The sequence below is a fragment of the Pogona vitticeps genome, chromosome 2 (genome assembly GCF_051106095.1).
Source record: "Pogona vitticeps strain Pit_001003342236 chromosome 2, PviZW2.1, whole genome shotgun sequence".
Taxonomy (NCBI): Eukaryota; Metazoa; Chordata; class Lepidosauria; order Squamata; family Agamidae; genus Pogona; species Pogona vitticeps.
Genome location: NC_135784.1, coordinates 245,460,539 through 245,485,159, shown reverse-complemented (window position 1 = coordinate 245,485,159; position 24,621 = coordinate 245,460,539). Strand labels below are relative to the sequence as shown.

At 41.4% G+C, this 24,621-nt stretch overlaps 2 protein-coding genes across 4 annotated transcripts in view; one reads left to right on the top strand and one right to left on the bottom strand.

Annotated features, from left to right (window-relative positions):
- Positions 1-15,104, bottom strand: part of LOC110080577 (kelch domain-containing protein 3) — a 104,723-nt gene extending 89,619 nt beyond the window's left edge. For 2 of the 3 annotated variants that reach the window (XM_078386188.1, XM_020796589.3), the window contains exons 1-3: positions 3,496-7,544; positions 2,951-3,019; positions 144-216 (exon numbers count right to left, since the gene is read on the bottom strand). Coding sequence is in view for 2 of the 3 variants with exons in the window: in XM_020796589.3 (XP_020652248.3) it covers positions 144-216; positions 2,951-3,012 (135 nt within the window). In the remaining variant the exon portion in view is untranslated. Of the gene's footprint in view, positions 1-143; positions 217-2,950; positions 3,020-3,495; positions 7,545-15,026 lie in introns of those variants that run through there. The other variant, XM_078386187.1, reaches the window with a different exon arrangement.
- Positions 15,105-15,148: 44 nt separating this feature from the next.
- SLC71A2 (solute carrier family 71 member 2) overlaps positions 15,149-24,621 on the top strand; it is a 47,634-nt gene continuing 38,161 nt past the window's right edge. Inside the window, exon 1 of the mRNA XM_020796581.3 lies at positions 15,149-15,561. Within this exon, the coding sequence (XP_020652240.3) occupies positions 15,337-15,561 (225 nt within the window). The 5' untranslated portion in view covers positions 15,149-15,336. The remainder of the gene's footprint in view (positions 15,562-24,621) is intronic.

The following is a 24,621-nucleotide window of genomic DNA, read 5'->3' as shown; positions in this document are numbered from 1 at the left end:
ATGCAGTAATTCTTAAGTAAATACTTTTACACAGTGGAAAAACAAACAGCAGTATCTAAGGCATGGCACTTATGTTACAACAACAAAAGGTTGAATAGTAATTAAATTAACAAGGGAAAATACATGAAATGGCTGGTACTTACAGCAGTGTTATGAAAGGCACATCCTCCAAATATAAATGCAATATTTCCTGCAATCGCAAGTGCATGCCCATGTCTAAAGCACAACATGATATAATGGTGAGTAATTTAGGATATTGAAATAGCAGTGACTTTTTTCACCCACACTTGATTCTGGCCTCTCTACTATAGGTATTAGTAGTGATTTCTGATAATTAGTCTAACATGATAGGGTTTTCAAGGTTTGTGAGATGTTCAATGAATGGCCAGCGAGTTTCAATGGCCAAACAGGGATTTGAATCCAGGTCTCATGAATCTGACATCCCATCCATTACACCACTCTGGCTCTGAAACTTTGTGTGAATTAATATAGCTCTTTTAATACACCACAAGGTCGAGTTAAATCCAATTTCTAGTCCCAATAGTACTGTAGCTTCTATTATAAAATTATCCAATGGATTGTTACTACAGATGGACATGAACCACTTAGCGGTTTGTACCAGTTCGTTTCCCAGACAAACATGTGTCCAGCACCCACCTCCCAGCCCTGCCTTCTCTAGTTGGCACCCACTCAGAAGCAATAATACAGAACACAGATTATGAAGGATGGTAGCATTTGTGCCAGAAGCACTGCCTTGTTTCACCAAAATAGAATGACTTCAGTGCCCTCCATTAGAAGTTCATCAGTTTTGCCTTTGATATCAAAAATAATAAATTAAAGGAAATTGTGCCCATTTCAATATGTACTGTACTTGCTTGTGAAGGACTGAGGCCCATTAAATCAAATGTGACTTACGGTACATCTTGGTGTAGATGCACAGGAGTGCTTAGCAATCTTTACATTTCATTTATTGGTTTTGTTTCTAAATTTGGAAACATGAATGTTGCTACGTAGTAGAGGAAAACACACAGACCTCAAAGTGCCCCCCCCATTAGAAGAACAAGGAGGAGGAGCTGTATGAAAATGGGGGAAGCATTATTTCTATGTGCTCCTTTGGAATTGTTAAGATGACCTGATGCGAGAAGGAAAAATAGTGCCCTAGCAGTTTTAGTATCTCTGTAAATGCAGGAATTTCATTACAGTATACAAGTTATATTTGCTAAAATTTACTTTTCTACACTACTATTACAACTACAGAAGCCCTGTCCTCTTTTACACTGGCCATCTTAGGTTGCTTTTCCATTTCATTACAAGCCTGTGGCTTTTGCTTCTGGCTGTACTGGTCAGTGGTGGCCTATGAAATTTTATAACGAATTAAATAACTATCAGTTTCCTGCTCTTTCATGAGACCCATAATCTGCTGCTTGAGGCTGCCATCTCACTCTACCTAATGGTAGAACAGGCTTGTGATTTTGATTAGTTATCTTGCATTTGGTGGGCTTTGTTTTGTGACTTTGTTTTGTGACTGGAAGGTAGACACAGCCTTAATTAGCAAGTCTAAAGTCTAAGGCATTTTCTCAGAGAAAATCCTGTTGTGGGAGGGGCAACTGGTTAGGAGGAAATATGCATTTCCTTTAACAGATACTTTGATCCTCATTCTACTTTTCCTCCAGAACTGTTATGTTTTCTCATGGAAGGCTTATGCTACCAAACACAGAAAGGGGGTTAGAAAAAAAGAACTTTAGAGCCCTGTTCAGTTGTCATCAAGCCAGTTGTTACCAGCATACTTAGAAAGTATGTCCACAAGGAAAACATGTCTGAAGAGAAACAAGTCCTGATCTCATGAAGGCAATATGTTTGAGCAAAACCTAGAGTTTACATGAGAACAGGAGTCCCTCATCTTCAGACACATTACTCTCCAGATGGAGAAAGCAACAGAGGGAAGAGGCTAGTTGTGATTGTGATAACAATCAGCTGGATGACTACTGAGTAGGGTTTAGGAGTGATTCCAGGGTTATATTTGCTGGGTGAGGACAGGTGAAGGTAAAGATAAAGGTTCCCCCTGACATTTTTAGTCCATTCATTTCCAACTCTAGGGGGTGGTGTCCATCCCGTTTTCAAGCCGTAGAGCCAGCGCTTGTCTGAAGACAGTTTCCGTTGTCACGTGGCCAGCGTGACTAGGGAACGCCGTTTTTACCTTCCCACCGAGGTGGTACCTATTTATCTACTCGCATTTACATGCTTTCGAACTGCTAGGTTGGCGAGGAGCTTGGACAAAGTGACGAGAGCTCACTCTGTCGCGTGGATTCAATCTTACGACTGCTGGTCTTCTGACCCTGCAGCACCGGCTTCTGCGGTTTAGCCCACAGCGCCAACACGTCCCTTGAGGACAAGATCATTGTTAAATGTGCACTGGCATAAATGCATTCTGCCAGGATAGAGATTATCATTGCACAGATATTACAAAACACATGCACACTATATATGTAGAACAGATGTGGTCTTTCACATCGTTTTTCAAAACAGCTGTACAGTAAATAAATAAATAAATAAATAAATAAATAAATAAATAAATAAATAAATAAATAAATAAATAAATAAATAAATAAATAAATAAATAAAACAAAACACAACAACCACTTTTAAGGTAAAATTTACAATCTCTTAAACAGAGCTGGCAGAAAATATTTAAGCTATTATATGTGAAAATAACATGGCCATACTGACAGACTTTTACTCAGAACAGACTAAATAATGTGAAACTTAGTATATATCTTATGTGAAGCATATCCTGTTTATAGCTATGTTTTGTGGTTGTGCAAAAAAATAGCTGGTGTTCTCTAGAAAATAAACAAATATAACAATGTAATGAGTATTTTTATATTACATGTTGTTAAAATACAAACATTATGCAAGACAAAAGCTCATCAGCTCTATAAGGATGACATACCTAGGATTTGGAGGTTCCCCAGTCACTTCTTTCCTAATCCAATGTCCACTTGCTAATGCCATCTTAGAACTGGTAAAAAGATTTTATCAACAGAAAAAAGGTGTAATTTGTCTTGCTATGACAGATTTTTCGCAAGATTTTTAAATGGTTATTTATTTTGTATGGGACCCAAACTGCCTAATGTGCAAATGGAAAACACTCCATTCGGATGGCGGTGGAAAAGAGTGTCAGTTCTGCTTTTCCACTGCAAATCTTCTTAAGGTGTTTACCCAAAGTTTCAGGAACAGGTTTTAGAGGACATAATGACCTGTAGTAAGACACAGGGGATCACAGATGTTCAACTGCACATGAAGCAATCCTGTGGGGTTGCAGCCTGTTGCCCATCAATATTATCATGTTTATAAAAATGGTAAACTTAACAGTTCTATCATTATTGCAAGCCCTTTGAATGCTACTTCATTTTAAAAAAGTGCAAATAATAATACACAGCATGAGTCACAATCCCCTGCCCTCCCCCAACTTTATTCTCATCATGTTTCACTCACCTGGAGTGCCTCAATATTTCATTACAAGCTCAGGAAACAGTGTCCCTCCAAGCTCAACAAGCCGTCAAATATTAATTCTGCTGTAATTTATTCACTGGCTTCATCAGTGCTACCTTGATAACAGTTGCTATGACACCGGAATACACAGAGAGGAAGGCAGAACTCAAAGTCCCCCTTCTTATTTCACATTACTTCCGGGTTACTTGAAGTCATGGCAACACAAGCAGAGACAGATCTCATACTGTATATCCCTCCTATGCAATGTATAATGTTTCCGTCACTATGCTTGGAAAAACCAGGCGGATTTCTTAAGAGTCATAATACAGTCATTAATAACAGACTAAGAACAGAATGATACTTAGTGTGGTGTGACAGACTAGGACTTAGGAGAGCAGGGTTTGAATCCCCACTTGGCCATGGAAACCCACTGGGTGTATATACAGAATGGGTAGAACAGCTCTTTAAATATCTTTAAATATCTTGTTTCAAAATCCTCCCTTTGCACCGCCCCTTCTCCACTACTACTACTACTACTACTACTACTGCTGCTGCTGCTGCTGCTGCTACTACTACTACTACTACTACTACTACTACTACTACTACTACTTCTTCTTCTTCTTCTTCTTCTTCTTCTTCTTCTGGTCTCTTAGAGCATAAAGGCATTTTTGTTGCTTATGTTTTTCAACAGGAAATGCAAAACAAAACAAAAGCAGATTAAAAAAAGGAAAGAAAAAATAAAAATAAAAAGAAAGCTACAGTATTGTGGCACCTTAAAGACTAACTGCTATATTTTAATGTAATTTTTCTTGGAAAATGACCACTTTATCAGACATAAGAGTTAGAATATAGAGACTACATGAGAAAGGGACAATGGTGTTTGGCTGCATTTCATACCTAGTTATGGTTTACTGTTTATTTAATGACCACTCTTTGGTATTCAGTTCTTTTGAAGCCTGGTTCTGTTTTGTTATAGTTCAATTCTTCAAAACCTCTGGTTTATGAATGTGAGATATTGTGTTTCTGTACCTCTGATTAAAAAATCCAGGAAATGTCCCAATATTGCTGCACAATATCGTGCCCACTGAGCCAGCAGGAAAAAGGATGCCAAGCTTTACATAGCAAAGGGCAGCCTGAATGTTAGCAATATCAATGGCAGCACTCAAAATGATCTACAGGATACCCTCTTCTGCTAACTACCATTCACACTTGTTGAAAAGGGAGTCAGCTTTTAGGATTTCCCCTTGCATGGTGTCACTTTGTGAATGGCAGCGTTACTGGGGGACTCTTGTTCAACACCTTGACTATTAGTCTATGGAGTGTCTCGGGGTTTCATGATTCGCCATACTATTTCACATGTACATGAAAAACCTGAAAGAGGCTGTTGAGAATTTTATGGTCTGGTACCACCAGGGTGCTGACGACACCCAACAACATCTGCTTTTCAAGATCTTCCAGGAGATTCTTCTCTCAGTCTATTAGGTCCCCGTGTGTGGTCATCCAGACTTTTAAAACAGTCTTTATACCACACCGTGCAGAATATTATACTTGCAGCCACACAAACATTTTCTTGCATCAGTTATGTTTTTCTAGCCCCTTAGTACCAAGCTCATCATTTATTTCTTTTGTTATGGAAAACCACTGTATTTAAATGACTCTTTCTTTATTATGTCACTTGTATCTTTTTTGGTGCTAATCTCATTTCAACATGAGCAACTCCATCATCATATTCCTCTCATCTCAAATCACACTGAATTAAACTGGTGTATATGTCCCGCAGATTTATTTTTAATAGTATTACTCCTTGCCCTTAGAGAAATGTAGCACTACTTATTATTGTCTGTCATAATACATGGAGCGAAAACATTAGACCAGCCACAAGAATGGAGTTTTTTGGATGCAGGCCAGTGCATGATTTTGCATTTACATCCAGCCTTTTGACTGCACATTTTAATTTCCCCCCCAAATATGAGTCACAGCTTCAGCTATGGAATCATAATGGTAACATTTAGGAGATTAAGGTGCAGTTGTAAAATTAATTTCATTCTTAAATATTGGAAAATATCATTGTGTTGTTATGCTGAAGCAAGAGAAAGCTGACGTTTGCAACAAAAATAAAACTAAATGTTAGCTCTAATTAACATAAGTGTTAATCAAAGCAGTGGTCAGGGTTCTCTCCTAAATGGAGACCACTGTTCTCTGTGTAATGGAGTAATATTTATCACATGACTTTCCTCTGTGGATCCTCTAATTCAGCTGACCCCTGTGGGTGATCATGGAACAAAGGAAGGCTAATCGTAACCAGGATTGGCTGAAATAACCTTTGATCTTATGCTCTACCTCTAAGCGAAAGGGCAGAATAAGGGGTTACCCCACGTGCTGGCAGCTGCCACTTCCTGCCAGGAGTGTGTGCACATCACTGGAACAGAATGCAGCTACAACTTTCAAGCAGAAGTTTCTCACATATCCCCTTTTTCTTGTTTGTTAAGCAAAGGCACATATTCTTTCATATATTTGCGAACTACATATAAATCTTTTCAGCGAAGGCCTGAGGGCGAAGCTTTGAGACAGGTAGTTATTATGGAAAAGAAGATTGGTATACTTTGAATAAAACAACAGCAACTTATAAGGAGTATGAGGAGCATAATTCCAAGAATGAGAACACAACACAACAGTGTCATGGAGTTGGCATTCAGCTGTGAGATAATGACTGCTAGAAAAGTTTCAGGAGTATCTTGGATGTGATGCTGATTTAGAGGCTTTTTTGCATCAGCACTCAACTTCTTTATCATCCCCCAAATAAATTTGGACTGCGTGCCTTCAGGTCGGGCCAGGTGTTTCTGGTGACACGCAGTCATCTGGTCCCGCTCCAGAGCCATCGCTGGGTTGAAATCCGGAATCGGGTTTTGCAGGTTGGATGCCAACTCATTCTTCCCATGATATGGTCTCACACACTGAGCCAGGATCCACAAAGGACCTGTGGGAGTAAGCACAGCAGCGTAGCCATGCCCCCATGTTAGTAAAGGGGCTGGACCCTCCCACTGAGGGTCAGGAGACTGCTTATAAGTCACCAGCGGCCACTCCGTGAGGATTTCTTTACAAAAGTGTTTCTCTACTCGTAACAACTCATGCTGACCTGTAGATACAGTTAAATGATTTAATATGAATAATGCTATTGATATTACATCGGGAACATCTTGGGGCTTAATCCCTCTGTTTTTTGTTTGTTTTGAAAGGAGAAATTTAAATGAGTGGTGTGGTTGTTCTACAATAGCCTGTCCTGTGCAATTATAAGGAATACCATGGGAAAGTCGAACGTCCCATTCATTGCAGAAAGTGGTAAAGGCATGAGAAGTAAACAATGTATGTAAACAATGTTGTATGAGATGGCGAGAGGTCTTGCCACAAAGAGGGGTAGCCCAAATGTATCCTGAATAAGTATCAATAGTTAGACGAACATAAGAAAGAGGAGCAAGAGTGGGAACATGAGTGACATTCATTTGCCAAAGCTGATTGGCATCCATTCCTTTTGGGTTAACAGCATCAAACGGAAAGGAAATGGGAGACATGAAACAGGAAGAGCAAGAGGAGATGATGTCTTGAGCTGAGAAAGTGGAATAGAAAATTGCTTATGGATTTGTTTAGCACTCTAATGAAAAAAGGAACGGCTGTCAATAGGATGGAAAAGAGGGGACACAAGGAATGAAGAACAGAGTCAGGACAATGATTTCCCTCTGAGATAGCATCTTGAAATCCAGTATGAGATTGGATGTGAGCTGTTCTCGACATTGTACATTTAAAAACAGTCCTTTAATGGAAATTTTAAAAAGAAATATAAAACCTAACCACAACAAACAAACAAAAATAGACAACATAAGATCCAAATGGTGCAACATAACTCATAGGGCAATCCTATATATCAGGGGTCCCAACCCTTGGTCCGCAGCCTGGTAGAGGACTGTGACTCTGGCAGGACTGGGCTGAGGAGACAGATCTACTGCATTCCTCCACACACTCCCCTGCCCCCTGTGCATGCATGTGAGGATGCCCTGCCCCCTGCGACCATGCCCCACCTACCTGCGGGCATGCCCCCACCCCCCACACATGTGCTAGTGCACCCCACCCCATGAGCATGCCCAATGCCCCCCATGCATGTGTGCAAGCGTGCTCCTGCCCCCGTGAGCACCCCCACCCCCATGTATGCACGTGAGTGCCCCCCTGCCCCACATCCCCGTGAGCCTGGGGGGTGCCCCCCTGCATACAAATCCCACTCCCCTGGTCTACAATTGGGGAAAGTTTGGGAACCACTACTATTCTCTTAGTGCTATTTTCTTGTTGAAATGGTGGAGGATACTTGCCGACAGATACTCATAGTATTTGGTAGAGCAACAGGCATTACACAAGTAGGCAGAACCAGGGCTGCTATGCAGAATCAAAAACAAAAGTGGGTATTTACACTGAGTCAAGCAAAAATTCAGATATGGGAATACAGGTTAGGCCCTAGGTCTCTATCTCTCGTTAGGAGGTAGGCAGGAATGGAGTGGCTAGAGTGGCCTGAGCATGTGTTGGGGAGGACTAGCTGCCTTATAGCTCAGGTTATGCAAATCACATGGCAAACACCCTAAGAGATGTATTGTAAGTTATGAATTATTCATAGTATATGTTAATGTGGTTAAGAGGTGGGGCCAAGGAATGTTAAAAGGCGGAGCCTGAGAGGAGGAGTTAAGTCAATTCAGTTGAGTTGAATCAGAGTTGGTGTTAGGAATCAGAGAGAGAAGGAGGGGTCTGAGGAGTGAATAGTCTGAGTGAGAACTGTAGTAATTAATATAGAAGATTAATATTGAAGCTTAATGAAACTTAAAGAATGTGCTTATGAATTGCTCCAGAAACCAACTGTAATCAATAAACCTGTTATATTAAAAAGTCAGTACTGAATGGACCTTCATCTTTTCTAAGTAAAGTACGTTGATAAGGAGATCAACTGGTGGCAGTGTGTCAAGAGGTTTTGGTTTGCCTTTGTGAGCTCTGTGTTTGGGGAGACAAACAGTGGCCACGAGGGTGAATGTCACAATTGGTGTCCAGCGGTGGAATATGAAGCAATCCAGTAAAGTCAGAGTTTTGAAGGTAAAATTTTTTTGAGTCGTTGATACCTTTTTAGTTAGAGGTCTGTGGTGAAGAAGTGGGTGGCCTGCTAGAACTTTTGTGGAAAAGCTTAGTGGTGGGGCTTCTGATCCCAGATCTGGGGGAGCTAAAGTTAGGCAACGACTCTGAAGGAAAAATTCCTTTTATTTACCTCAGAATTTGAGAGACCTTGTGGCTAGCTTAAAATCCAAGGCTCTGAGAGTTAAGGGAGCACTTGTGGATAAAAGCGGAAGCCAGAGGTCAGAGCAGATCTGAGGGGATAGAAAAATCAAAGCAGAGGCTTGAGATATAAAATTATTTCAGTGACTGGAATTGCAAGCAGAAAGACAGGTCCTTTAAAAAATCAGTACAAACATTCAAGACTAATTATCTCAGAAGTAAACACACACCCCAAATGTAGCCAAAAGGGGAGTTGTGAGGCAGAGAGTTTACCTCAAGAATTGTAGGGAAATGGAGACCCTTTAACTCCAATGGAACAGGAGGAAATTGATGAGGGTGCCTCAGAGACACAAAAGGAATTAAGCTCACAAGAGTTTGAAAAATGAAAACTGGAAGAGGAGTATAGACTCAGAGAGAAAGCTCAGGAACTACAGCTCAAGGAATTAGAGATGAGAGAAAAAGCTGAGCAAGAGGCCAGACAAATAGAGTTATGACAAAAAGAAAGGGAATTAAGACAAAGAGAAATGGAATTTAAAATACAGATGAAACAATTAGAATTAGCTTCTCAAAATAACAATAATAACAGTGCTTTAAAAGGCAAAACTGTGACAGCAATAAGAGACCTTTCAACAAAAATTACAACAGTAAAATGTCAGGGAAAGAAGGCCAGAGTAGTGCCTCACCTGAGTTGCCAAGGCCTAGCCCGCGGAAGCAAATGAACCCTGAGGAAAAGTTTAATAGGTCTCCTCAGAGTGAGAGAAGGACTTTTAAACAGTGTTATAACTGCGGAGAGTTTGGGCATTGTGACGTTCCCCTCTATGAAGCACCTACTTTTTTGAACCCTCACAAAGGTTCCCTCACTGCCACCAGTGGATTACCTCTGTCCACAATATAAAAGACGTCCAAACACTTGTTTGGTAAATGCAAACAGAACTTATTTATTGAAGTGTAGCGAAGTTAATAATAATCACAGGTGTTCTTCGGATGATTAGTGTACACAATCAAATCAGTCACAGGTCTCTCTATACATACTTTCTTCTTGCCATATAATTAATTACTACCTTCCCTATCTATTTATCTTAACCAGTCTGTAACTCAATCGCTATCTCTTCTGCCTCTGACACTGACTAACTCACTCCTGACTCTCTCTCACTCTTGACCAACTCTCCTCCTCTCAAGCTCCAACTTTTTAACCTTTCTGTCGGCTCCGCCTCTCCACCACATTTACATAGACATCAATAATACATGACTTATTTTGCATAACAAGGCGTGAACGCTACAAGCATATTCAGTCAAATTGTACTAAAAACAAGAATAAAAATGGAAAAGATGATGGACAGACCAAAAAAGTATACTGCTTAAAAACTGTAGAAGCCACTGAGGGAAGTTGTAACAGTGGTTCTGTCTCCATGGCAACTAGCATGATAGAAAATTCTGATCTGCCACTAGCCAAGGTAATTCAGTGTTTTCTTGTAAAGACATAAGATATTTTAGTACAAAACCCTGGTGAAAGGATTCTTATTAATGAGAAGTCTTAAGTGGGAGTGGTTGATACCTGCTCCAACATAACCCTGTGCTATCCAGATGTGGTTCCTAAAGAACAAATACTTCCAAACCAAACTGCTAAAATCAAGGGAATAAGTTCTACTCCAGTGACTTTACCTATGGCTAAAGTAAAGATGACTATAGAGATTGGGTCGGAATTTGGGATGTGGCAATTTCAGATCAAATTCCAGTATCTTGTTTAATTGGGCTAGATCTCATTAAGCATGTGCAGAGTGCTTTTGGAGTAACATGTTCCCTGGGAGAGCAGTTAACAATCCCTGAGGGAAGAATGGAATCCCTAACCTCTGAATCAAACAAGAGATGCCCCAGGTTAGAGAAGAACCCTGAGGTAGCGGAAATGGCTGATGAGGTTATATTGAAAACCCCTAATGGTACTTCCTGTATTGGTGAACAGAAGGAAGATAGTACTTTAAATGATTGTATTACAAAAGCTAGCGAGAATCCCATTCCACTGACCCCTGAACACCTGGAAAGGTCTATAACTGATAAAGACCTGATTTATAGAGAAGGGTTAAACTTGATAGAGCATGTTAAGAGCATGTTGTACTTACACGCTCACAAGGGGGCCAGAAATTACCCACTGAAGCAGAAATGGATACTGTAGGAGAGGGAAGCCTGGAAGGAGAACAATTCCTGGATAGTCAATTTAATAGCTGTTCAGAAACTGATCTCATGCTGGAAGTGTAAAAAGAATGCAGGAACTTATTATCATATGTGGTGGACATGCGAAAAAGTCAAAAATTACTGGACACAGATATTGGATGTAGTAAAAGAAATTACCCAGCAGAAATTAGATATAAAACCTGAAATGGCATTATTGAATGTCATATCAGGCATTAATGATAATAAATTGAAGCATTGTATTATATATACACTCACAGCAGCTAGACTACTCTGGGCCCAAAAATAGAAAACCGAAGAGGTTCCAACGATAGAAAAGCTATTAAAGACATAGCAGAACTGGACACCCTATCAGAAGCACTACGGGAACAACCAAGAGACTATGTAAAACAAAGCTGGGAACTAATATATTCTTGGGCCCAGAAGAAGACAGGAGTGTAGGGCAAAGTTTATGATGTATGTATATCTAATTAGCACATACTGGAAATGAAATCGGGGGGAGCAGATAGGTTTACGAAGCTGGAGTCTCGGACTCCAAAGGGGGGGTGGGGTTAGTTTTAGGAGTTAGTTCTTTTTCCTTTTCTTTTTTCTCTTTCTTTGTTTTCTTGTCTCTATTTGCTTTGTCTGCATTCTGTGTGAATAAAAAAAATTTAAAAAAGAAACTGATCTCATGCTTTTAAAGAACTCTAATAAAAATAGTTTTGCCCAGGAGCAGAAGGAGGACACTAGCTTGGTGGGTTGCTTTGAAGCGGCCAGTACCCCCACTTTATTGTCTCCTGAGTGCCCTGAGGGACTTTGCTGAGATAAGGATCTTTTGTAGAAAGAGAAGTCCTTAGAAGAGGCAGAGCCAAGCTTGGGAAGTACTCCTGAAAAGGAGAAAAACTTGTATGAGGCCCAGGAAAGATCCTTCTGTCCTGAGGACAAAGTAGTGGAATTGAGATCTATAGAGCGGAGCAAATTGCCTTTGGCAGGGTCAGAACCTATAGATGTGTTGCACCAGCACTGGAGGGAAAAGTCTCGTAGCTCTGCAGCTGAAATAGACCCTAAAACCTTGCAAGGCAAACCTCTACCTAGATTATCAATGAATAAAGAAACAGAACCAGAGGAGAACCTCTGTGCATCTAAAATAAACCAAGTGTTTGAGAGTGCACTTAAAGGAAACCTGCCTGTGAGTTTGGAGATGACCCATGGTAGTACTTCCCCACATAGGGAAAACTTTGCAATGAAAGTACCTGTGGGTGAATTTGGGTGTGAGGAAGAAGGCGTAAGCCCTGACTTCTTAAAGAGGGACACATCCAGAGATGTTCGGGAGGAGGAGAGGGAACTGCCTACCCATTCCCCAGCTGAGAAAGTGAACCCCTAAGCCAGAATGAAAGCAGGCTTCACTAAGAAACGGCAAGGAGAGGATGTCCAGTGGACAACAGAGGGCCCTATGACTGCTAGTTGGCTGAAGATAAGATGGAAGGAGATAGAGATCATCAGAGGAACCCCTGAGTGCCAGCATTTGTGTGACCAACTGAAGGAGGCGGTAACGACTGGACCAGACCACAGCGTACCTGACTACAGCAGGGAGTTCACCATCCTCACAGATACATCGAGTGTTGGACTTGGAGAGGCGCTGTGTGAAGATGACAACGGGAGTGTGCAAGATTTGGACTTTGTAATTCACAGCATAAAAGGGACTCAGAGTGTGGATGCTGGTACCTTGCCTCGAAGGCCAAATGACTAATGGGGGAAAAAACCTGAATGGAGTAACCATTTAATTTATGTAACATTTTCATGAATATGTTATATTTCTGTAGGATTGTAATATTAAATGTTGTTAATATAAATTAAAAGGTAAAGTATGTAATGGAACTGCATTGGAATGTTTAGAGTGAAAAGATCTTGTGGTTGATATATAAGATGTTGTATTGCTTGCAGAATGTTGCCAGAGGGTAATTAGAGTTTTTATTCACTGAGGCCTGTTTGTTTAGGATGGAAAACGTGTTTCCCCTCCCAAACAAACATATTTAAAGGGGGAGGTATGTGGCAAACACCCTAAGAGATGTATTCTAAGTTATGAATTATTCATGGTATATGTTAATGGGGTTAAGAGGTAGGGCTGAGAGAGATGTTAAAAGGCGGCGCCTGAGAGGAGGAATTAAGTCGAGTCAATTGAGTTGAGTCAGATGAGATGTAAATAAGCAGCGGCTCCAGAAGAAGGAGTGGATGGACCATCTTCTAATGTTGATCAGAAACGATCAAGAAAAAGTATCATGCTGATGTAGGGAAGTTGTTTTTTTTATTAAAGAAAGGGGAGAGGAAACACAGTACAGTACATTTTTTAGGACCCAACAAAAAGCTATATTGTCTTGTTTGGTGTGCATGCAAAGTTTGCCTGTAGAAAAGGGGATGCTAAAATGGAAAATTAGTTCTTGAAAAGAGAGAGGGGGGAAAAGGTGACAGTGAGAATAATGAGGCCAAACCCTGCATAATGAAGATGCTTCCAGACAAGGCTTTTGACACACTGTTACTGTTACAGACAGCTATGACATCACCTGCCCGTCACTGCTGAAGCTGTGTATCATCTACCAATGGTGTGATGGAGGGTGGGACAGAAGGGGTGGAGCTGTTGTATATAAGGGGAGTGAATGGTGTGAGAGATTCAGATAGGGCCAGATAGGGCTTAGAGATAGGGTTGATATAGGGAGATAGGGCTTGGAGATACTGAGAGATAAGAACTGTGCTACATAGTGAGGGTCTGTGAGAGTGTGTGTGTTGTTATATTATTATAGTGATTGCTTTATTATTTATATTCAAGTGATTTGCCATTCCTTTTGTTTGTACACAATAAACCTAAGTTTTTATTTTGAAATCACACTTTGGCCTGAAGCTTTATTTGAGGGAATGGTTGGTGGCAGTGGAAACGAAGAGTGATTGAGTGTGACATAACAGCCCCTTCGTGAGGTATAAGGTGGCTGTTACAGTTACCTTGCCTGTTGATAGAGCTTAATGGAGTGGGGGGGGCAGCCCAGATGGTGCTTTTTTTCCACTTGCACTTTCCTTCCACATTTTCCCACTTGTATCTTTTTCTCTTCCTTCAGAAAAAATGCTTTTGAGAGCTGCTGCTGCTCCTGAGGCAGCTCCCAATCTGAGGAGGGCAGGACAAACTATTCCCCTTATTCAGACTAGGTAGACAACTAACAGTGAGTGTCCTTCCCCTCAACATTTTCTTTTTGCTAGGGAAAGATTGCATAAGCAATAGGAGAATACATGGGGTATATATTGAAGATAACATATGTAATTTTTTTTTTTTAACTTGCTGTGTACAATTTTGTTTCAGGCAGGGTAAGTGTGCAGAAAAGGTCTAGTCTGGAAGGACCATCAGTTTCTAGCTCTTCTATCATACATTCTATATTCAGTACAGTTTGTGCCCCGTTTCATTGCATCACCTTGCACAATATTGACAAACCACTGGCAGAGATTCTAACAGAAACAAAGATTTGTGCAATAACTATGTGTTTTCATAGCAGATTCCATGTTTGAAAATATTCTGAATCTTCTTTCTCTTTAATTTTCAACGTAAGACTGTCCATTTCTGCACAGTCCAAAATCTTCTTAATTATTTCTTCATCTGTAGGTATTCTTTCATTTTTCCAATTTTGCGCCAGTACAATCCTCCTTGCTAGGACTTTTTAAGTGTAGAGTACTCAGTAGTGATTTGCCACCGCCTTTTCCCGGTGTGTGTGTGTGCGTGCGCGCCCTGGGACTGTGCAACTTTCCCTCAAGGCAAGAAGATCATGTTGGCCCTTCTATAAGGCAGACCGGGGGAATTGAGCTCCCATCCTCACTAAGCTATCTGCAAACATAATATAATTAGAAATATAATAGAAAGTGGTTTCCTTAGTGCTTAAAATGAATGGCCAAAAGAGAACTTGGAAGGCGCCCCCCCAAACTTGACGCCTAATAAAGAAATTTTAACAACTCCATTTTGAAAGCGGGCCCCTCCCAGCCGGAAATGTTTCCACCCAAAACAATAGTACAATAAAATGACAATACCTTACCTATGCCCCCCCGTCAGCCTAGCTTTGCGGGAGCCCCGCCTCCCTGTGTGACGTAGTTTCCGGTGTGAAGTCCCTTGCAAAGGGCAGGTCTCGGGGAAGTCACGTGTGCCAGGAGGCTTCTTCGGAGAGCGCGGAGGAACGGCGGCGCCGCAGCAGAGGCTTTTCCCGTCTGCCGCCTTCCCTTTCCCGCGCGCCTCGCCGGGTCTCCGCGACGGTGGCAGCAGATGAAGGAGCCGGCGGGAGGCCGCCTGGAGCCCCTGCCTCGCCGCCGCCACCGCCTCCTCCTCCTCCGGGGAAGGATGGCGGTGCAATGAGTCCCGAGCCGGAGCCGCCGCCGCCGCCGCCGCCGCTGCTTCTTCCTCCTCTGGCAGCTTCGGCCCGGGAAGCGGAGGTGGTGGCCTTGACAGTGGCGGCTGTGGTGGAAGGCGAAGCGGCGGCGGTGGCGGCGGCTGCAGCGAGTGGCGGCAAAAAGTGGGGCAGCCGCATCATGCTGGTGAGGAGGATCGGCTTCAAGCCGGGTGGAGGCACCGCCTCGGTGAGTGGCCGGGCAAGAGAGGGAGTGGGGGTCCCCCCCTCCGGTCCCCCCCCACCTGTCCTCCCTGCCGCCTTCCGGAGCCTTCGGCCGCGGGTAGCGCAGCTGGCAGGCGCTGCTGGCCTTGGCTGCTCTGCAGCTTCCCCGGGAGCCGCGAAGGGGGTGCCTTGTCGCCCCCCTCCCTTAAGCGCTGACCAGCTCAAGCAAGCCTTGGAAGGCCCTGGTCCGCGGGGGCCGCCCTTTCCGTTCGTGCATCCCGCGGGGTTGGTGGGTGGGTGGGGGCTGGTAGGAGGCATCGGGGCTGGTGGACGTGCGCTCCATCATCCTCTGAACCTTTAGGCTTGTTCAAGACTGAAGGTGGTTTGCTTTGGGACATCCGATAGGGGCGATTGGCGTGGATACATCCGATGAAGTAGACTCAGGTCCAAGGAATCGTGTGGGACTTGTGTCCCACGTTTCCTCCTTTTTTCCTCTTCTAAGAGACTAGCATCGAATTCTTCGGTCCGTCCGTCCTTGTTGGTTATTTTATATATTTTAAGGCTTGACCCTGGCATACAAAACAGACTGTATTTATCCTTAATACAGACTGAGCCTTGATATGTACATACACGGTACCTACAGAAGGTCTTTTAGGGTTTCTAAAAGTCTCTGCTTTTCTGTCTTCTTTAAGAACTTCCTTAATGGAGAGTGCCAAATTATTTCTTTCGAAGAGCTAACACTGCAATTAAACCTAAATTGAAACTTTACAATGGCACTTTTCTCGTAAAGTTATGTGATTCCTGAAATCTTACATCATGTCTTTGCAAGTCAGGCTACTTTTTAAAAAAATGTGTTTCATTGTTGCTATACATGCTGTCTCCTGTTATCTAGTGTAATAGGTATGCCCTGCTATTTTCTAAAATTTGTTTCATTTCCACATTTTGCTGTTAGATGTTCTGCTTTTCTAGGCTCTCCTTAAGGTAAATTGTTTTAAGAGCATTTAGTGTTAACCACCCCATGATAGTTGTCCATCTTACTTCAGACCAAATCTCTGCCTCCTCCCTGGGCCTTTGCAATAGTTCATGAAAGACACAATTGGTTGAGATCCTGTGACAAAGCTCTGCATGTGCAGTGGTGATTATGTCATTGTTGACAAATCACCACAAATTAAAGCTTCCTTTGGCAATTTTGGGGTGCATGTGACTTAACTGCATTATCTACAAGTCACATGCACCTTGATTTGCCTTTTATCAGCAGCAGTTCGATGCTGTTGATACCACAACATTGCACACACAGAATTGCATAACAGGGTTTCAAGAATGGTTCTACTTTGGTTGGTTGACTGTGATATAGCATCAGTAGTATTAGGAGTATAGGCTGACATTTTCCAGGAGTGGCAGAAATTCCCTTGAAGTGTAGAAACTGAGAGGCAGTCTCATTAGCACATTGTTAATGAACTTCAAATGAATGTGTCTTGGAGTTAATTCCTATGCCACCTCTGTGGTGTGGAGTCCATTAGGATTGTGTAAAAGCTGCTCATGCAGCTTATTGTGATTTTGATATTGAATATATTGCGTTAGTTGCAGCAGAGATGTGGAATACTTTCATGTACACTCTGGGCATTTTTGATGACAGTAACAGAATCAGAAACAGGTTACTCGGGGTACTTCCAGAGATATGTGCCTCATACTATCTATTCAGCTATACGCCCAAATGGTACAGACAATTTATCTTGTGTCACTGTGCGGCTGACCTAAGTCAGTGATGGTGAACCTTTTTGAGCCCGAGTGCCCAAACTGCAATACAAAACCAAATTATTTCTTTCGAAGTGCTAACACTGTGATTAAACCTGAATACTGAGGTTTTAGTTTAGAAAAAACAACTCAATGAACTAATGAACACATTTTCTCTTAAAATAAATACACAATAACAGAGTTCCTCTTACGGAACTCTAAAAATCTATTCCTAAAATTCTCCTTTGCAGCTGCTTGTAGATTTCCTAATGGCATGTAGGATTGTCCGTAAATGTTGTAGAATTTTCCAAATGCATTTTTACATTTGGAAAATATTTCAGCTACCCATTTTCAAGTTCTCTCTCAAAAACCTGCAGTTTTCTCTCAAATGTTCTGATCTCACAAAACATCCTTTCTCCTATTTTGCAGTTTTTTGTTCAGTACATTGAAGCGTGCTGTAAAATATGTAAGAAGCATGAGGTTGGTAAGCAAGGCCATATCAGTGAGCTGTGAATATTCTTACTCCTTTTCAGTCATAAACAACCTAGTTTCATCCAAGCAGGCTACAAATCTCTCCAGGACTTGACCTCTGCTCAGCCACCAGACATTATTGTACTTAAGTAAAGTCTTATACTGTGCCTGGATCCCATCAAGAAGTGCTTGAAACTGTCAAAAATTAAGAGCACAAGCCATGTTGTAATTCACCATTTTTGTGACATCTCTGAGGATATTGTCTAATTTTTTGCTGTTTTCCCTGGCACAAAGAGTTTCTTGATGTATAATACAATGAAACTGCTTGACCAGATGTTTTACGTCTTTAACAAAGAACTGTATGAAATCAGATGTAACCCCCACCATGCAAAGTGCCCCGTCACTAGTAACTGCAACTACTTTTTCTGCTCTTATATCTTATGACAAAAAAGCCTCCATCACAGCATTGTAGATACAGTGGTGCCCCGCTTGACAACAATAATCCATTCCAGGAAAATCGCTGTTGAGTGAAATCGTTGTCAAGCAAAAAAGTCCCCATTGGAATGCATTGAAAACCGTTCAATGCGTTCCAGTGGGGGAAATACCTCATCGTCCAGCGAAGATTGCCCATAGAGAACCGCCAGTCAGCTGTTCTAATTTGCTGTAATGCGAAGCTTCTGTCCGGAAAGCAGCCATTTTGAGAAGGGAGGGACGCCATTTTGCAGAGCCAGAAAAAACATCATTTTGCGAACAAACGGTTCGCGAAGCAGGCTCCTAATCAACATAATGCGAAAAAACCCCATTGGAATCATCGTTTTGCGATCGCAATAGCGATCGCAAAAATGTCAGCATCAAGCAATTTCGATGTCATGTGAGGTAAGCATCAAACAGGGCACCACTGTATCTTTCCCTTGTGTTCCTCCAGGCAAAGACAACAGTTTCAGCAGCTCTTCTCTCATGATGTTGCCAGCAGCATAACGCAAAGTTACTGCTGTGTATGTGTTGGTATCCTTCAGTCTCAAGAGACTATGGTTGCATGCTCTGAATAGAGGTCTTGGAATAGCATTTAGTTTGTCTGAGAAGGCCAATTCAAGAATGACAATCCCTTCCACACTGAAGACAAATACAATCTGTCCCCTATCCAGCTCCCTGATTTTGCTGGTTTTGGGACTGCCTCTTTGCCTCGGCTTGCTGGACAACTATCTCTTCAAATTGGGAGAGGCTGTGATGCATCGCCTGCCTCCAGACTGAATAGTCAGATGTCAAGGTTTCCCATCTGTTGAGGTCCATTCCTAACTTTGGAAGATTCCTTTTTTCATGGTTTTATGAAAGAGTCAGACTCACTCACTCACACACACAAACACACACACACACACAGACACACACACTTTGGAAGGTTCCTTTTTTCATGGTTTTATGAAGGTCAGTCTCTCAGTCACATAGACACACACACTTTAGAAGGTTCCTTTTTTAAATGGTTTTATGAAAGAGTCTCTCTCTCTCTGTCTCTCTCTCTCTCTCTCTCTCTCTCTCACACACACACACACACACTCTCTCTCTCTCTCTCTCTCTCACACACACACACACACACACTTACACACACTTTGGAAGGTTCCTTTTTCATGGTTTTATGAGTCAGTCTCTCTTGTGCATGCGCACAAACACACCCTCCCTCTCTCCTTCCCTAAATTTTCTACAGTCATTTGCTTCAGCTCACTATGATCCCGTTTCCTCTTAATACATTTAAACAAGCTTGATGAATTCACCTGTCTCCCTCTCTCGCACGTTCCTTCCCGCCTTAATTGGAGCCTTCCCTCCTGCTTCCAGGGGAAGTAGCAATTCACAAGCTGGATTAACTTTGGTGGGCTCTTCTAAAGCAGTAGACAATAAACAGCTTTATCTCTGATCTTCAAAAAAACCTGATTTACCAGTGCCACAACCAAGGAAGGTAGCAGGGAAAGGTGGCTTATGATCCTGAGGTTTGGCTGTGGTGGGGGGAGGGGTAGTGATCTGACGACTTATGGCTTGCATGCCAGTGGAGAGGCCTTTGCGTGCCAGCTGTGGCATACATGCCATTGGTTCGCCATCACTGTCCTAAGTCACTGTTGATTTTTTTTTTTCAAATGAGGGTCTTGATATTTATTTTGATTTGTGGGGAAACTTACAATATGATGCCAGTTTAGCAAATATAGTGCTTATCTGTGTTTGCAGATTGTGTTGTCGTATACAGCCAATACAAGTTGCACAGTTGAATTTTGGTATACTTGAAAGCACTCTTCTGCTGTCATTTGGTCTAAACTGGTCTTAATCTGAGAACAGCTGACCCTGCAATGTAGACAGCTTGTATGGTGGGCATGTCTCAAGTCATAAATCATACTATATTACTGCATCACATGTTGCTGTATACTGAAGCATCTTCCAGTGATTTCTTGTGTTCTTCTAATGTTTGTCTTGGCATCAAATACACAATTTGTACCTATGAAGTGCCACTCTGGATGTAATTTTATTAACGCTGGAAGAGAAAGTATAGGGTAGTTCGTCCTAATTGCACTTGGTTCTTGCAGATCACCTTGACAATTGAATCTGGCAGACTGCTTGCATGAAATAAATTGTTGCTTGCCTTGCATGTTTAACTGTAAGGCACTGTAGGTGTGTCAGTTGCCAAGTATTAGAAATGAAATTAAGAAGCATAGTTGCAGTGAGTTTTTCGTTAAAACTGTCATACAGACTGCCTGCAGTATATTACAGTCAAGGGTAACTTGTCTGCTATGACTGTTGGGGTTAGAAGCAAAGGGAAGTAACAACAGCATGCCATTTTTTCAGGGTGTTTCAGAATACAAAGGAAAAGAGCCAAGAGCCTAGGTGAGGAATCTGTCACCCTCTAGATGTTGGATTCCAGCTGTCACCAGGTTCATTGGTCAGGATATCTGGAGGGAAAGGGCACAGGTTATCCACCCCTGTTCTAATGTGTTAGAAATCATACAGTATATGGACTGTTTCCTCTCTTGAGAAGTGTATTTTGTTGTTATTGTTGTTTTTAGCAGGCCTGTGTGGATCATTTGAGATCTAGGCATCAAAACAAAAAGGCAAGGGGATAATCTGGGTTGAGTCCATTACGTTATGATGTGAACGATAATCCCAATCTCTGAGAGAGAAATGTCATTTGTTAGCATAAAGATGGATGTGGGCTCTGCGACATCCTTTTTTTCCTAAAATGCAGTCACGAAGAAGATTTGGCTTTAAATAATATTTGTTACTCTGCCAAAGTTGTTTCTTGATTCTTTCAGTATTAGTTTCAGTCAGCGAAGAATTCATTGTGGATAACTTTTATGAAGAAAATGAAAATGAGAAACATTGTATTTGAGAGGAATTGTATTAGTGAACAATCTTGTCATAAAGGAAGAACTTGAAAATTGTTTCTGTGTGTGAAAAAAGCTTCATATATTAGGAAAGTTGGTACAACTATTATTTTGTCTTTGTTACAGTTCTAATTAAAAGGTTAGGGTGCCAACCCACATTGTCAAAATGAAGCTTTCCACTGTAATCTGCATTATATGGTTAATTTCCATAACAATCAGAGTTTCAATGCAAAATTTCATCTTCAAAGGTAAATACCTCTGTGAAATTTGATTATATTCTTTTTAAAAAAAACTTTTTAGCATGTTAACTAAGATAAGAAGAGGGGAAGACATAAGCACAGTAGAGAAATTGTGTGCACAAGATAAATTGTTGCCTTTCTGTTACCTGGCTGAAACACTAGCCCTTCCCCCTCCTTTTGCTTCCCTTAGTGGCCATCTAACACGTATGCAGATGAAGACAAAGTGAATTGTCACCACCACCATGTGAGAGAGGCAGGGTGGATGAAATCAATTATTTTTTTAAAAATTGATAAAAGTCACAATTTAAATCACATTTTAAATTTAAAAAATGAATTTTTAATTTACATTGTCAAACTGATTATTTAAATTGTGATTTAAATCAAATCCACCTTCAGAGTGAGAACTTAAGCTTGTCAGAGATCTGGCATGTGTGTGAATTTTCTTTTGCAAAGTAAGATTGTCAGTTTATTTAGTAGAATTAGGAAGAAGAGTAGATTGTCAGACCTAGGGGTCGGTTTTGAGAACAGTATTCTGAAAAGAGGAATATAATAGGGCCAATCGTGTTAATAGAGAGGTGTACTTTTAAAAATTAAATATTTGAATATAATAGTTATAGATTGCCATGTTGATTCTGACTTACTGCAGCTTTCCCAGGGTTTTTAGGTATAAGGTACTTAGAAGTAGTTTACTGCTCTTTCCTTTTGGTGTTGCTCTGGGTGGCAGGCCATGTAACCCCATTGTTGATACATTCTCCAAATGATTTCAGCTGGCTGCTCTCCTGTGAGACACAGTGGGGATTCAGATATGTGGCCCTCAGCTCTGCACTTAGGTCTTCCAACCCAATAAACTATACCAGCATATATTTTAAAGTTTACACAGTTTTCCCCCCCAAACCATTTAGGGCTGTTACTTAAATTCTGATTGAAATCCAGATTGTGTTAGCAGAATTCTGTGTGTAACTAGACTTTGTTCTGTACAGTGGTGCCCCGCATAGCGCCGATAATCCGTTCCGAAAAAATAGTCACTATACGGATTTGCTGCTGTGCGGGGCAAAAAAGCACATAGGAACGTATTAAAACACGTTTAATGCGTTCCTATGGGGAAAAAACTCACCATTCTGCGAAAATCCTCCATCTGGCCGCCATTTTCGCTGCCCGGTAAGCGAGGAAAGGGTGCGAAAAAACTGTGGGTGGCCATTTTATTTACCCAGTGGCCATTTTGGAACAGCCGATCAGTTGTTTTTAAAACATTGCTATGCGAAAATCGGTAAGCGAAACACTTACTGATCATTGCAAAGCGATGTGTTGCCATCGCAAAAACCTCATCGCTATGCGGATTCATCGTTAAATGAATCGCTCGTTATGCAGGGCTCCACTGTATATCATGTCGCTCCTAGTGATATCAAACCTAAAGGTGGCCTAGCCCTTCAGGGTGGATTATGAAGATGTCAGTAGAGGAGGGGAGATCTCCCCATCTTAACAGGAAGCAACATTCTGTCAGCAGGTTAATATAGTTGGGGAGTAACCTTTTAATACACATAACTTGATGTAATTGCTGCAGCAGATTTGTATCATCAGGTTAGGCTGGAATGTGCTTAAAATTTAACATAAAGATAACTCATGGATTGTTGATGAAATTTCAAACTGCTTTCTCTTTGAGGTAGCTTACAATTTGTAGAATATACTTCCCTTGCTTCCACTCAAGTGCTTCTGTACTAGATTAAATAACCTGAAAGCTTAGTTAATAGCATATATGGTGTATAAAAACATCTGCCATTGGCACAGATACCAAAAAAATGTTTTTATCATACAAATTTTGATGTATTTTATGCATCAAAGCATTTAATTTTATGAGAAGAAAAACACTGAATATCATATAGGTGGTCTGTGGTGCTGCAGAGCATCATGTCATTATTGTTGACTGCAGCATTCTGTATGCACAGGAAGAGACTATACTGTAGATTACTAGAGATGGAGTTTGTCATTGTTGATAAGGGGAGAATGTTACAGCCGAAAGGAAACATTTTGCAAGCCATTCATAGGCAAAACTATGTTCATGTTCAGTACATGATTAGAAGAACTGGACTTTGTTCAGTTTCACAGGATAGAGTGTGTAGTAAGCTATACTTAATTTGCTAGTATTTGTTGGTTTTTTTTATTACATCTGTGTCCCTTTTTTCTTCTGCAAAGCTCAAAATGATATATGGTTATCCCTTTCTTTCCCTGTGATCCCCACAGCAACCCTGCAAGATGGAGAGAGTAGATGTACAATGATAAATCCTTTTCTAGGCTGGTCCTTTAACCCAGCAGTTACCATGGCTGGGTTGCTGAATATTGTTGTATGGTCGTGCCAAGAAACCAGGACAATTTGCCATGGTGCCTCTGGCTTCTGAGAGTTGAAGTCCAACAATACAGTGGTGCCTCGCTTACCAATGTTAATTCGTTCCGCAAAAATCGCTGCAGAACGAAAATGTCGCGATGTGATATTAAAAGGCCCATAGAAACTCATTGAAACCCCTTCAATGCCTTCCTATGGGCTTAAAACTCACCATTGAGCGAAGATCCTCCATAGCGCTGCCATTTTCGGTGCCTCTAAAGCGAGGAATCTGTCCCAAAAAACAGGGGGCGGCCATGTTTTTTTCCTGGTGGCCATTCAGCTGTGCGAAAATGGGGGCTTTGCGATGATCGCTTCCCTGCGATCATCGCAAAGCGAAACTACCCCATAGAGAACATTGCAAAGCGATTGCTTTTGCGATCGCAAAAACAGCGTCGCTAAGCAATTTCGTTGCTAAACGGAGCGATCGCTAAGCGAGGCACCACTGTATGTAGTGGTCCAAGTTTGGGGATCACTGCTCTAATCCAGCCTGCCTCATTCAAGTTGCCCCCAGTTATGTTATACTACAGTTCTCTTTCTCGTCCTTCTGTCATCAGAAAAAGATCTTCCTTGTCAGCCTGGCTTTATAGGTGAGGTGTCTCAGGAGTGCTATATTTTTTGAATTCAGAATTATTTAAAAGTGTTTTAAAATGCCTTTTAATTATAGTTTTAATATTAATACATGTTTAATTGCTTTCAATATAGTTTTTTATGGCATTTCTAAATTGTAGTTATTGTATAGTTTAATTGTTGTGAGCTGCCTTGAGTTTCCTTTGGGGAGAAAGGTGGTGCATGAATATGTAAACAAATAAGAAAATTCCATCACTCTAGCTAGCAGGGTCATATGAAGCAATACCGCACTGACTCTGACATTAATGACTATTTCATTAATTTAGTGGCTAAAATCA